Source organism: Erpetoichthys calabaricus, chromosome 6 (assembly GCF_900747795.2).
Source record: "Erpetoichthys calabaricus chromosome 6, fErpCal1.3, whole genome shotgun sequence".
Taxonomy (NCBI): Eukaryota; Metazoa; Chordata; class Cladistia; order Polypteriformes; family Polypteridae; genus Erpetoichthys; species Erpetoichthys calabaricus.
In genome coordinates this window covers 184,833,140-184,848,204 of record NC_041399.2, presented here as the reverse complement: position 1 = coordinate 184,848,204, position 15,065 = coordinate 184,833,140, and the positions used below count along the sequence as shown (strand labels likewise).

The 15,065-nt window shown below is 40.2% G+C and overlaps 1 protein-coding gene across 1 annotated transcript in view; it reads left to right on the top strand.

The window, feature by feature from the left end:
• The window catches only part of scn5lab (sodium channel, voltage gated, type V-like, alpha b), a 212,276-nt gene extending 203,651 nt beyond the window's left edge, over positions 1-8,625 (top strand). Inside the window, exon 12 of the mRNA XM_051928791.1 lies at positions 1,609-8,625. Within this exon, the coding sequence (XP_051784751.1) occupies positions 1,609-2,837 (1,229 nt within the window). The 3' untranslated portion in view covers positions 2,838-8,625. The remainder of the gene's footprint in view (positions 1-1,608) is intronic.
• The last annotated feature ends 6,440 nt before the right edge of the window (positions 8,626-15,065 follow it).

The window sequence follows — 15,065 nt, the reverse complement described above, 5'->3', positions numbered from 1 at the left end:
GGCTTATAATAAAGATTTTCTTCTAAAAATGCAAAATATGTTTCATTTCTGCATCACTAACATTAATGTAATGGAAGTTTCAAAGCCATTGAAAGAGATCAAATGAATCTGAACTATAATAAATCCATGCATCTATTTTCTGTGCCTGCTTTTATCAGTACAGGGTCATAAAGAACCATCAATATTAGGGATAAGGCAGTGCCTGAACTAACCCTGGCAATTGTGAGTCACATTGATTTATACACTTGAACCAGAACACTTATAGTATTAACATTCTTCCCTTAATGATGTTAAAATAAACATAAATAAAAAAGACGTAAGTACATGTAGAACAAATATGCAAACATGGAGAATATGCAAACACTGTACAGGCAGTGCCCACAACAGAAACAAAACCTAAATACTGCTCCATTACTATCCAATTTTGATTCGGTTTAATGAGAATAAAAAGTTGAATTCAAAAGCAATATAATACATGAACATAACTATTACTTTTAAGTATGTGTTCAAAAATGAGGATTTAGAGTAACATGATAACATGGACATTTCTTTTTTCAGCTCCTCTAATTGATTTATATTCCAGCATACTTTTGTTTTTCTTTGCCAAATAAATTCTGAATTGTCCAGAAATTCATATGAATCACTATAGCATATGAATTGCTAACATTAAATTTTCAAACCTGCTTAATCCAGTTCATAGTTGCAGAAGCCAGAGCCTATTCTGTCAGTCTCATGCCAAGAGATTATGTGCATTAATATAATTTACAGATCTGAGTAACAGGTCACATTTAGTGTTATGGGTAACAGCTCATATTTTGTTTTATTTTTGTTAACTGAACACAAATTTACTGTAATCTCTTAAATCCATGCAGCCTGCCATTTTGCTCAATCTGGCTATTCCTGTTCAAGGTTGCAGGGAGCCGGAACTTAACATAGCAGTATCAGGCATAACTCAGAATCCCGCTTTTCTGTCTCCTGGTGTTTATAAAGCATGCAGTTCAGTGTAGGAAGAGCATCCCATTGCATTGTCTGACACTACTACCAATATGCTGTAAATCTGCACTATTATAATCCTACTACTAAACTGCCAAGATGCCACATTGTTTGCCACCTTAGGGCACATGCACTCTGAAATTGAGACTAATAAATGATCTCAAGTGTTAATAATATGAGCCATATTCTTCTTACTGGTGGACAACATTCATTTGCTTATTTGTCAGTGATATATTGTGCATTCACAATTATTTTCACGACTTTAAAATTGCTTTGTGGGTTATCGGTGTAAACTTTGCTGACCAATACTTGTTCGTGTAAGTTATCACACTTCTAAAGCACATAGAATCACTCACTGTGTAGAGTTTGTGTGTTCGCCTTATATGCAAGTGGCTGGTGTTTGTGTACTCCAGTTTCCTCCCAAAGATCACATTCTGATTCTTTGAATCTATCCCCCAGTGTGGATGTGACTGTTTTGCCATTCATTGTCAGTCCCTGCCTTATTCTTATTGCTGCTAAAATAGTATTTGGCTTCCTCACAATGTAAAATGACCTCATAGTTTGATCCTTGGATGTTTACTTTTTTGCTGATAGTTGTCTGCCTTTTTTTTCCAGGAATTGTGCTTGCAGACATAATAGAAAATTATTTTGTGTCTCCAACTTTATTCCGTGTGATACGACTTGCACGCATTGGACGTGTTCTCCGACTTATACGTGGAGCCAAAGGAATTAGGACTTTACTCTTTGCCTTAATGATGTCTCTTCCTGCCTTGTTCAACATTGGTCTTCTGCTTTTCCTTGTCATGTTTATTTACGCCATCTTTGGCATGTCTAACTTCATGTATGTGAAGAAGCAGAATGGAATCGATGACATGTTCAACTTTGAAACTTTTGGCAACAGCATGATCTGCCTTTTCCAAATCACTACATCTGCAGGGTGGGATGGTCTCCTCAGCCCAATCCTCAACACCCCTCCTGACTGTGACCCAAATATAGTCCATGCTGGAATTTCAGTTAAGGGGGATTGTGCAAACCCATCAGTAGGCATCTTCTTCTTTGTTAGCTATATTATTATATCATTTCTAATTGTTGTAAATATGTACATAGCTATCATTTTGGAGAATTTCAGCGTGGCTACAGAGGAAAGCACAGAGCCACTTAGTGAGGATGACTTTGATATGTTCTACAAAGTCTGGGAGAAGTTTGATCCCGAGGCTACTCAGTTCATTGAGTATTGTGTGCTATCTGATTTTGCAGATGCCCTTGAAGAACCTCTGAGGATTCCTAAGCCCAATAAAATCAAGCTGATTACTATGGACCTCCCAATGGTCAGTGGGGACAAAATTCACTGCTTAGATATCTTGTTTGCTTTCACCAAACGAGTCCTTGGAGAATCTGGGGAAATGGATGCACTTAAACAGCAAATGGAGGAAAAGTTCATGCTGGCCAACCCATCAAAGATCTCCTATGAGCCCATCACAACTACTCTCCGGCGGAAGCAGGAAGAGGTGTCGGCGGTAGTAATTCAGAGAGCTTACAGAAGGCACCTTCTGCGGCGCTCTATGAAACAGGCATCTTTCTTGTTTCGCCACAGAACTAGTGAAGGGAACATTTTTATGGAGGGTGCACCTGAAAAGGAGGGACTCATAGCCTCCATGATGCATGAAAACTATGGTTCTAGGGTGGAAACAGCAGAGACGATATCGTCCACCTCTTCACCTCCATCTTACGACAGCGTCACCAGGGCCATAAGTGATTCACAGCAGATAAACAGCGAATCTAGAAGCACTGGTATCATTGAATTCTGTACAAACAACTACAGAGACAAGGAGTCATTTCTGTGACACTGGTTATAAAATGCTTTAAATGTTGTTTACCGAATGTAACATAATTCAAACAACATTGTCTTTTTTGTACACTTAGTTGCAAAACAAACCACAAGTTTTCATTTATTTGCTTTTTTATTTGATTATTATTATTATTTTTTTTTTTAAGGCTACCTTACTTGGATATATTTAAGACATTGTGAAAATCACACATCATGAATGACCCTCCAGCCCTGCTTACAGTACATCAGCTATGCTTCACAGCTTATATGCATGAAAAATTTCTGAAGGATCACAACATATATCACTGATGTAATGAGCATCTATTAGACTGAACAAATTTTTACTATTCATAAAACAAATAACTATTGCCTGACTATATGCATTCTTTAAAGGTCTTACCTAAAACGGTGTGAATACTTATCATAAAATATGACCTTGAATTAAAAAAACACTAAAGTTATAACAATTTCTGAAGAAAAAATGTAAATCTTAGCTAATGTATATGTTAATACTGGTCTTTCATAAAGTTATTATTATATTTGATATTTTTCTACTTACGGGAAAGGTCTCTTTTTCCATTTGGTATGATACTCCTGTACATTGCAAAATTCTGAAAGTGCAGAGAGAACAGTAGATTCGGTTTAATTGTCTTTCTGAATTTGATTTTAAGAGCCAGACTTTTTATACAGGCTTGAATCACAGTGTAACCTCTCTAGTGACGTGTTTATGTATTACAGGGAAGTATCACGCTGTAATCTCAGCATCACAAAAGAAAAGTTACATTATTTTTTCCTTTCTTTAAAGCTGAAAGCGTGACAATCATATCCCAGTTCTCTTAACCTTTGGTGATGCTGATCTATATTGAATATTTAATGTTTTCAGGTATTTATTCCAAATATAAGAAGGTGTAAAGCCATTGGTTTATAGTCATGCACATAAGACATGTTTGGTTTTTAATAGAAAGTTACCAGAGAGTGCATGAGATATTATTTTTGCATGTATTCACTAACACAATAAGCACCTTGTACACCCAGTTGCTCTCTGGTAACATTGCCAGTGGTATTGTGATTGGTGATTTAAGGAAACAATGATTATAATAGGCAATGCTGTTTCAATCTGTGTTTTTTTTTTTTTCCAATCTGTGCTAATGTAAAAGTGAAAAGACAACCAGAGATGCTAAAGGAAATTATGCGCTGCATGCTTCTGATACCATGTTTTATAAACGCCTGTAGGTTTGCAGTTGCAAAAGAAGCAGACTCAGACTGAGTTAGCTTTATAATTTGGAACAGTAAGTTAAGTTAACAAAATCTACAAATCAGCATGAAGTTGGACCATGTTCATTTGAAATTTTCAAAAGAAGTGCTTAAAACTTCTTTGACCTAAGGGCTGCCTCAAACTAGCAATAGTTCCATTCTTTTCTTTATTTCATTGACTTATCTCTTCCTGCCTTATTAAAGGCATTGTGGGTGGCCTGGCAAGGTTTCCCTTTTTTAATGTTTCTCTTTTTACTCCTCAGATCTCATCCCTTGCACCACATGAACCTCTCACCCAGATACAATGCAAATTTGTCACTTTAGCCCCACTTTCAGGGCACCAATCGTTTGCACAATTGAGAGATTTATTTTTACTGAATGCTGGTGGTAAAAAGTAACTCATGAGTCGTTGTGTTCACAGATTTAGAACAGACTTTTGTTTTTGTTTTATTTCCAAACCCATCCCATTGCTTTTTCTTTCCCACAATCCATAAGACAGGGGACTCTCAGTGTTTTGTTATGAAGTGTACAGTGTACCACCCCTCCGTTGATTTCAAAACCGATCGCTAAAGTATTTTTCATGATGACTTTGGATGGAAACCTGTCTTCCCCATAATGAAATAGTTTTGTCCTTTTCTTGCTGAAGGAATTCTCTTTTGTTCATGGTGGGCATATATATGACCTTTTCCTCCCAATACCTGTGTCAGCTAATGGATGGTCTGAATGTTTCTTAATGCTTACATAAAATGTTATATTGAGGTATTAAATGCAGCTATGCAGATATTTTTCTACCTGCTTCTTCTCTTGCAGAGCTGGGGGCACCTGGGCCTTAAATTATAGTTGTCAAGTACACAGGTATAGTTCAATGCAGAGGGTTCTTGAAACCTCCCATAACTGTCCTTGGTAATGATTTGATAAGAGTTGCCCATTTGTAATTGCAAATCAGACTATATTTTGAAATCAGCTCTAATGAAGTGCAGTTTGCTTAAGCATATTAAGTTTAAGGCAGAATTTCAAGTTATACTGTAAAACTGGTGCATGCTGCAGCCGTTGAGCATCAGATCTGGCCCACCACTTCTTTTTAGAGGTGAATGATGTTCACTCATGACATCATATTTTGTATGTCTTCTAATTTTGTTTCCATTCATAAAAGTCAGGCCTTGTGAATTTGTGCCAAAACTTTAAACTAAAAACACATTGCCCACATTTCAGACAGAGAAGGAATGTGTAGATTATACAGTACACTGTCTCCTGTGGCAGAGAGTGTACCTTGCTTGAATCAGACGAAATCAAGATAAAGTCATTGCAGGGCACTCATTTTAGGCCCAGAAGTCTAGGCAAACGGTTGTCATTTTATGTAGTGTATGGTATGGTACCCACTAAGCAAGACAGCTTTTTTATCATCCACCTCCTTGCTTTAGTCCCCAATCATTACTGCGTTGACTCCCAATGCTTTAAGTGCTACAGTAGGCAAGTCTATCCCATTGCAAGAGTTAACTTTTACAATTCAATTACACTAACCACGGCACTATTGCTAGCTATCATTAAAGACATTAGGCACTTTTTTACAGTGTTTATAATTATTTTCATAATCCCACAAACGTGAATTTGACAATGTGATATTGTTTTCACAAAGGGACAGTGTACTGTACATACAGAAGAAACTAAAGGTTATCTGAAAGGGCCATATTGGTAACTGCCATTAACTTCAAACACAACCACAGTTTCCTCTCAGGTATTTCACTTCACCCCATGTTTTATTTATTTATTTATTTATTTTTTGTATGAGGGTCAGTCAAATAACGCTTGTGTTTTTAAGCAACACAATACAATACCCCTGGGCTGAGTTCAAACCAGCTGTCTCTCTATCTCTGATTGTTTTCTTCACAATTAATTGAAATAATACATTTCTTGACTAGTTTAATAGTTTCAATAATTTTTAATAATATAGCATGACTATGAAATGGGGTCCCATTCATGACGGCTCCTGCCTTGCTTCTAATCCTGGCAAAATATGCTCAAGGTCTCTCCAACAATAAGCTGCTTAATAAAATCTATATTTATGTGTAAACCAATCCATGCAACAGTGGATTTTACAACATACTACGTAGCAATATATAATGCTTATATACCATATTTGATTGTTTGCAATTAAAAAGAAGTCATTTTTTCTGGTTAAAAATGTTTTCCTAGGTTATTTATACAAAATATGTTTGCAGAATAGCATGGGAGTCTGGAAAATCTCACAGTGCTCTCTCTGTGTACATTGCTCTCTTGCCCTTAGCTTACTGACATTGGCTTCTTCTCCCTGCTCATATACGCCAGCGGGTCACACTGCACAGATTTTGCACTAAGCAACCTCTGTTTCAATTCTGTAAGTCAATTGCCTGACTGAATGCACAGTTCTCCAAAAAACAGACATTTCTTCACCTCTCAGTGGTGGATTACATTTTCTATGAAAACAAACCACTTTTCCCATTGTTTGCAGTGGAGTTTGTGGAATGCATCAGAATACAGTTTATTCAGGTGTAGTAGCTAAGAAGATGGCTGGGATCTCCATGTTTACCCTGTCAGTAAATCTGAGACATGAAGCAAAACGTTTTACACTAGATTATGTAAAAACTCGACGTAAATCTTCGTCCTTTAATTTGCTGTTGAAGTGGGTACTGATGTACCTTACGTGTTCCACTGTACTATTTATGTTAACTGCCAAACAGTGGTCAGTGGTACCTGCGTGCTTTCAGCACCCTTACACAAAAGTGCACACATATGATAAAAACGACCTACAGCCACCCACCACCATCCACCTGGTACCTCAATTCAACACAATGAGCAGCTAGGCCAGAAAAATGTTTGGAGAGCTGCACATTGTGCTGTCATTAAGATGTGTTATAATAAATTATTAAATGATGTTGTTATCGCACATTTTCTTCAAAAGATTGCCAAGTATTCCTTGTTGAAGTTTTGAAATCTTGGCCATCTTTTCGAGTAACCCTGTAGAGATGTAATGGTCAGTTTTAATTTGTGAGGTTCAAGTAAATAGTGCTGCTTCCTCATTTTCCACATTGTCAACAGCTCCAAAGTCCTACTGTAATCAACTATGTGATAGCTTTGCAGCTGTATTCGAGAGCGTCTCAAGTGGCTGGTTACCTGACAGACGACCAGGTGCATTGTTTTCAGACTCAAGTGCAATCAATATAAAGCTGTATGTAATACTCCTGTAAATTGTGTAACATATGAACAATGTAATTTATTTTTGTGACAAACTAATACTTTATGCGGAGATAAGCCAATGTATGTTGATCAGAAACGATTTTATCAGGTACCTGAAGGATTCTCAGAATTTCTGTACGGGAAATGTATTAAACAATAAAATAACATTTTTAATAAAAATATACATGATACATACGAGGGACGTTCAAAAGGTTTCCGCATTTTTTTAACTCTTATTTGTTAAGAATTTCACCAAACAAATTACATCACTTTCTATATAGTCTCCTTCATTTGTGATGCAACTTTCACTGCATTGTAACAACTTTTAATGCCCAATTACTACTCAAACCCGCCTTCACCATTCCCAAGAAAATATAAAAGTGCGAAACTTTTTGAAGTCCCTCGTGTATATATATATATATATATATATATATATATATATATATATATATATATATATATATATATATATATATATATATACATGTTTTGCCACAGAGTGTCTCTGTGTCACATATGTCAGTGTTGGGTGTAAAAACCAAAAAGGTAAAACAAACTGAATCAATAAGGAAGTGTTGTGTCCCCAGTGGTTTGAATACTTGGGTGGATTTTGCCCTTTTTGCAAGTGACTCCCATCCGCTCAGGCCTTAAAGCCTATTCTGAGCCCAACAACGGAGGCCCAGTTCTCGTCCTCGTTCAGAACTTTTCAGATCCTTCGCTCCAGACCATTTCTCCTCTGTGCATCACAGTTTGACCTGCCTGCCTTCCATGCCTGCTCATGACTTCATGATGAGAATGGCACAGACCATTAGGGCAAACTGTGGGTCAGAGAAGACTGGGGCATCAAGCATCAGCACAGGACCAGAAGCCCCAGCATGGCATTCTCTCTTACACATATAAAGCTTTAACTCGTTGCAGATTTTTGTTTTTTTTTATTGTGGTTGGCCTGGCTCTGCAATACTTTCAGTTAATAAAACATCAACACTATAAATAATTTTGGAAGGGTTGGGAAGGGAAGCATCTAAAAATGCAAAGCAAAGAAAAAAGGGGATTGTACACTTCATAATGAAACCTTACAAATGTCCTGTGTGCCACTTCTGTGCATGCGTGACTGATGTGATGTGGGTCTTGGGTGACGGGGATCAATTTGCTATTTCAGTACTCTGTTAATCCCACAAAGTGTGCCTGGTTTTTAAAGCTATGAAGAGAAGCACATACTGTAAACAAAAAGAAATAAATAAACTGGCCTTTTTTAATATCTTAGGATTAAATAATGTATCTATTTCCTGTATATTACTTTCCCATTTAGATAATAAAATCAAATTTAAAAAACACTATACTTGTAAGTTGTCAGTCGTCATCATTCAAGCCTGCTCTTTTTGTCATTTTCTTCTGATGAAAATTCTCCAGACGGCATAAAAGCTTTTAACTGCAATCATTTAGTGGTGCCTACCAGTATGGGGGCACAGCGGTGGCGTAACCGACTGTGGGACTCACATGGCTGCAATCCAGAGTTATGCTTCGAGATGCCTGCCAATGCTAAATTGCTCCAGTGTGCATGATGTGGCAGACTGGCATCCCTTCCAAGGTGTAGGCTGATAATTTGTGCTGTGCACTTGCAAAGAAAAAAGTCCCGTTTGCCATAGATGTCCACAGTTGAAGGATGGCATTGCTGGTGAATGAATTCTTGTTACGGTGCCAGCTTATACAAAAGTTCAATTTTTTTTATTTTTTTTCCATGAATTATTTCTTTTATTGTAAGGCAGCACAGTCACATAACATTTGGCTCCACAGAGCTGGGCTGAACTCACTATCTGTCATTTGTGCCTTGTCCCATTTCCACTGACACCTCAAAGATGGTGAGTTTGTGTGTGTGAGGGTCTCCTGTGTTGGGTCTGATGTTGCCTGGCTGGGCTCCAGCTCCTTCTAACCTGCACTGGGTAAACAGATCAGGTACCAGCAGGTTGATGGATGTTTTTATTTCTGAAAGCAGTGTATGAATATTAATGTTGTGAGATTTATTTATTAAAAAAAATAATACAAATAGTATTGAAATTTTTTTCTGTCAGTGCAGACGCTTAGTTGAACCATCAAACGTGTTTTGTGGTTGTTCTGGTAGTACGTACCGTGATGTCCACTTTGCTGATTATAATGACAAGTTGGTCACTGCAATTGGAGACAGAAATTAAACTTGAAGCTCCATGGCATACAGAGTCAGCGAATATCCATCCACAGGAATCAAGAACCAGGAAGGGAGGTTGTTAGGTAATGGCATGGGCAGCATTCCTTGTAGATAGATTTTCCTATGGAGGAAACACAGTAATGTGCATTACATTTACATTTATTTGCTTAGCAGAAGCTTTAATTCAAGGCAACATACAACGAGTAACATTAGTCTGGGGGACTGTGTGGGAACAAGTGTGAGAGGACAAGGTGACAAAATTGATCATCACAAGTGAAGAGTTCAGAAACAAAATACAAGTGAGTTACAATTCCCAGACTTATCACTGAGACAGACATTCACCAAATCTGAGAGTCTTCAGACACTTCCAGAACATGTTGAGGGATGGTGGAGGTAGGCAGTGCATTCCTCCAGCAAAGAACTACACATGAAAATAGTCTGGACTGAGATTTGATACCACGTAGAGGTGGCATCATCAGACACCATTCATTGACAGACCCGAATAGTCAAGAAAGAGCTCAGGACTTCACAAGGAGTTCCATATTTATACAGAAGGCGCTGACTACTGTGCAGGCAAACATCAAGGACACATGGTGGTGCGTCTTGGTGTGTCTTTGTGGGGAAAACATTCAGCATGTCATAATTAAGCAACAAAACACACTGCACTCCTGGTGCATAAATGAGAGGCATCAAACTTAATTAATGTTACTGGTGTCCGTTACACAGTTGCAAAAAAACACAAAGTGTGAACACATCTTTAGGGAGCAGAGTATTCCTTGTTGTCTACCTCAAAAAAACTTGAAATCCTCAAAAAACAATTCATTATAATAAATGTTGTACTTCACCAAATGAATTTTGGTGTCAGATTTGCCAGACTCAATGCAAATCAAAATTGCCCTCTTTTGCTTATCACTAGTAGGACCCCACAGTGGGCAGAGCAGGAACAAGTCACAGCTGGAGCTACCAGTGCTGGCCCACCCTGCCTCATCCTAAAGACATCAGTTCTACTCACCTAAAACAAGTTTTAAATGTCAGCAACACCAAAAGTTCACATTTTCTATCTATCTATCTATCTATCTATCTATCTATCTATCTATCTATCTATCTATCTATCTATCTATCTATCTATCTATCTATCTATCTATCTATCTATCTATCTATCTGTCTGTCTGTCTGTCTGTCTATTCAATATAGTGCCTTTCATATCTATCTATCTATCTATCTATCTGTCTGTCTGTCTGTCTGTCTGTCTGTCTGTCTGTCTGTCTGTCTGTCTATTCAATATAGTGCCTCTCATCATCTATCTATCTATCTATCTATCTATCTATCTATCTATCTATCTATCTATCTATCTCTCATAACTTCAATTTAGTTTAATCCTGATGCTCTGTATATTCAATTAATTATCATAACTATTCATGGTGGCTCTCAAATCCGTACTAACCCCTACTCTCTCTTCTGTTTCTTTTCCCGGTTTTCTGTGGTGGCGACCTGCGCCACCACCACCTAATCAAAGCACCGTGATGTTCCTACATTGGTGAATTAAAAGCCAGAAGTCTACATGACCATCATCATCAAGTCCTCCTATGAGAACCCTAAAATACAAAGAGGACTATTCATTTATGTTAGGTAGAATGTCCAGAGGGGGCTGGGTGGTCTTATGGTCTGTTATCTATCTAATGGACGTGTATGTTCATTTTATTAGAGCTGAATTAGGCAGTTCTGTAAATGTCTGATGGCTATAAAGACCACCATCAGTAACCGCCATGATAGCAGGCGGACAGACAGGAGAGGAACACCCAAGTTCGGAATGTCCTCCTTGGTGCTCACTGTTCTGCTCAGTGGACGTGGGACTAATGGACGTGTCACACTAAAATATGCAGGTGGTCAGTGAGGTTCATCGCATGGAACACTTGGGCTTCACGTTCTTCTGTCTCATTTCAAATCAAAAAACAGTATCATAAGATATGACTGAATATGGAATCCACATACGGTATATAAAATGGAGCAGTGCTGTCTATCTGGCACGCAGTTACTCACAGATTACTGATCTTGGTCTTGAACAAAAGCTTATGACCCAAAATGTCCTGCTGAAGCAACAAATCTGAGCTGGTGGCAAACTTAGGAACTGGCAAAGTGATGAAGTGAGGTGACATGGTGGAAAGAACAAGAAGACTAGTGCCATCTGCTGAACATCAAGGAAATTGCAGGGGCTGACAATTTGACAAAGAGCACTGAGTGTCAAGTGCAAAGTACTTAATGCAAGAATGACAAACACATAGAAATGTGTGTGATTGAGGGTTTGTGTGTTTGTTACAGAAAAGTAATGGAGAAGGTAATATGGCAGAAAGGAGCAGAAGAGCAGCAACATCTGCTGAGTGTGAAGCAAATCATGGATGCTGCTTATGTGAATAGAGATGCCATGGTCAACCTGCTGGTACTCATGTACTTCTATTTAATTGAAGTCTTACAACCAGATATGTTCAGGAAAGTTGAAAAGTTTGAGTTTGTGGAACCTTGGAAAAGTAAAGGGATTGACAAAGTGACCTGTCATCAGCTGAGCATCTTACTGTTCATCACAAGAGTTTGTTGTCATAAAAGCGCGATCCCCACAAACCCACCTATTGATATCCCCCCAGGACACACTACATACGACTTCTGAATTCTGTCTTTTACACTTAGTGGGGGAGCTGGCTAGTGAAGAATTTACGAGGGACTAAGAGATCAGCGCAGCCATCCCTCATTAGCAATAAAACTGAAGGTGAAGGGTGAACTGGGGAGAAAGAAAGAGAGAAAGAGTGAACCAGAGAGAGAAAAAGAAGGAGAGCATGCACCGAAGTGTTGACCACCCAGATGAAAGGGAAGGCACGAGGAACCTGCTGGGCCACAGAGGTTGAAGGTTCATGACGACTCAACCAGCAGAGGAGCAAAGGAGTCCAACGTCATCTCCAGGGTGGAGGAGGTGGGATCCCACTAGAGTGAAGGAGTGAGCGATGGTGAATTAGCTGTTTATGGATCACTGATTTTATGGAAGGATTTATTTAGCGATGACTTCATAACTGCACTTGGACATTTTAGTCTTGGTAAACATGCACTTTGTTGCCCTTTTTCTCGCTCAGGTCTCCTTTGAGGTCCCGTCAGAGGTTGGTGCCTATTGGCCACTGGCGAGGGGTGTCACATCTGGAGGTATGCATGTGACAAATGAAAGAATCTCTGTGACAAGGAGAAGCGAGAGTCATTGAAGGGGCTGTGCCAAGGAGCCTGCTCTGGGTAGGTGGGTGGCTGGTATGTGTCGAATGGGGGGTCCAGACAGCCGACTTCAGAATCGGTGTGGGCTCAGCTCATTTTTCTGAATTAGCTGCGGATGTTCCTTGTGCCTCTCTGGAAGGCGGTGCTGCGTCACAGTGAAGGCGCAGGCCTACTCCGGCTAACCGTGCGCAGGTTTCTCTGCCAATTTATTTATACACTCTTGGCAGCTGGGGTAGGCTAGGTGCCATGAAGAAAGAGAACTTGTAATTGCCTGTGCTGGTAGGAGCCTGCATCTGACAGAATATAATCATCATAATTACAGTCATCGAAAATTGCAACTATTAGCTTTGAAGTGGGCCATCAGAGAAAAATCTGGAGATTACCTCGACGGGCCTCACTTTCTAGCAGCTCTCTGGCACGTCTGCAGGCAGCGGCAGGTTTCTCGTGGGGGAAGTGAACGCGGACAAGGGCTGCTAAAGGCCGCCGCAAATGAAAACGTCACAGTCGATGGAGCGTGCAGCAAGCGGGGCGGGGGCCCTAAAGTGCAGCTGTCAATCAATCACTGCAAGGGGTGGGGGGCTGAAGGCAGCCAGGAAATCCGAGACACCAGCTGAGTCTACTGGCCCACCTGCCAGTACCCCCTCCCCCGCCTCCGCATCCTCAGAATGAACTAGAAGAGCTACACACACCCCTTAGAGTTAAAGGGCTGGGCACTATATGCCCATGCTGTGCCTCATGCCACTCTCTTTGTGCCCATTTGGCTCAATCGACATTACACGAGGACGAGCTTGCTTCCCCCACGTCTCTTACTTCTCAAAGAAAGGGATTGTGGGAATTCTGAAGATTCTCACTTGTCTCATTCTGCCTCCTCCTCCTTTTATGGAGAGTCAGTGTAGAGCGTGAGGGCACCTCTGTTAATGGACGTTAATGTCTACTGGGCACAAACGCCATGATCCGTCCATCTCCGCATCTGTTATCCTGTTCTGGGGGCACAGTGGGTTGCTGTCTACACCAGCAGCACTCAATGTAAGATGGCAAACAACCCTGAAGTGAATGTCCATCTGTCATGGGGCTACAAGGACACCAGCATGCAGTTTTTGGGAGTTCTAAAGCCCTAAATGTGTGGAAACATGAGTGCCGAGTGGTGTAGCAAGTGTGCAGAGCTTGCCGATGATCTTTGTGACAAGAAATACTCTCCAGACATTATAAAGGTTTGGGGCAGCCACCCATATATTATATCCTGGCTGCAAAAGTTCAAAAATAATTGAACAGAGTCCAAAACAGAACTGCCAGACTGGAGGTAAGATGGCGGTTTTAAAGGACCGGAGAGGAAGTCATCCAAGGCACTGGAACCTGGTGGGATTCCCTGGGAACGGTCTGCAAGGAACTGAAAAAGACAGGCAGCACACCCCACCGGCACCTGGTCTGATATGGTATTATCACTACTCAAGCCCTTTAGCTGTCTCCTATTTGCACATGTGTGACACCTGGTTCACCTAATATTTTCCTGGAAATTCGCCGTACGGTCAGCTGGTTCCAGCAAAGAGTACTGTTGATGCTGCAGCATCCAAAGACCAGGCGGCACTCAAGTGGTCTGCACAGAGCCCTGACCTCAATCCAGCTGAACATCTCTGGAATAAACTGGAAGGCTAATGGTGAGGCATGTCTTCACATCCAGCATCAGTGCCTGACCTCACAAACCCCACAGACACAAGACCCCCACAGACAGACTCCAGGCTCTTGTGTAAGCCTCCCCAGAAGAGTGGGGGCTATTATAGTCACACAGGGGGGCCCACGCCATATTAATGCGCACGGTTTTGGAATGAGACGTCCAACAAGCTCATGCTGGTGTGATGGTCAGATGGAGGACAAGGACACAAAGTTCATGCAAAGTTCACCCGGGCCCACCCGCATGAAGAACATGCAAGTATCACTCTGTTTAGTTGTTATTGTAGTTTATGTTCTTCTTTGGTTGTTTTCACGTTTCATAGAGAGTTCATTTCTGGTTTCTGTTTTTTTTATGTCTCGGTTTTTCTTGTTCCTTGGCTCCATTTTGTTTTTTCAAAGGTGCCACCATTTTGTGGAGCAGTTGCTATGATTCGGTGACCCGTCACTAGGGGGCGTGGTCACGGTGGTCATGATAAGACTGTGGATATTTCCAGGGACATTATTAGCATTTTGTTTAGTGGTCTCAATTCTTGAATTTTTCACTTGACACCTATCAACGACTTGTTTAGCATTTTCGTTTTGGTACGCATTATTTATTATCTTTACAAAGAAAATCTCTGGAGCAGTCTGGTGGTCTTGATGCTCAGTTTACGTCTTCCTGATTTTGACCCTTGTTTG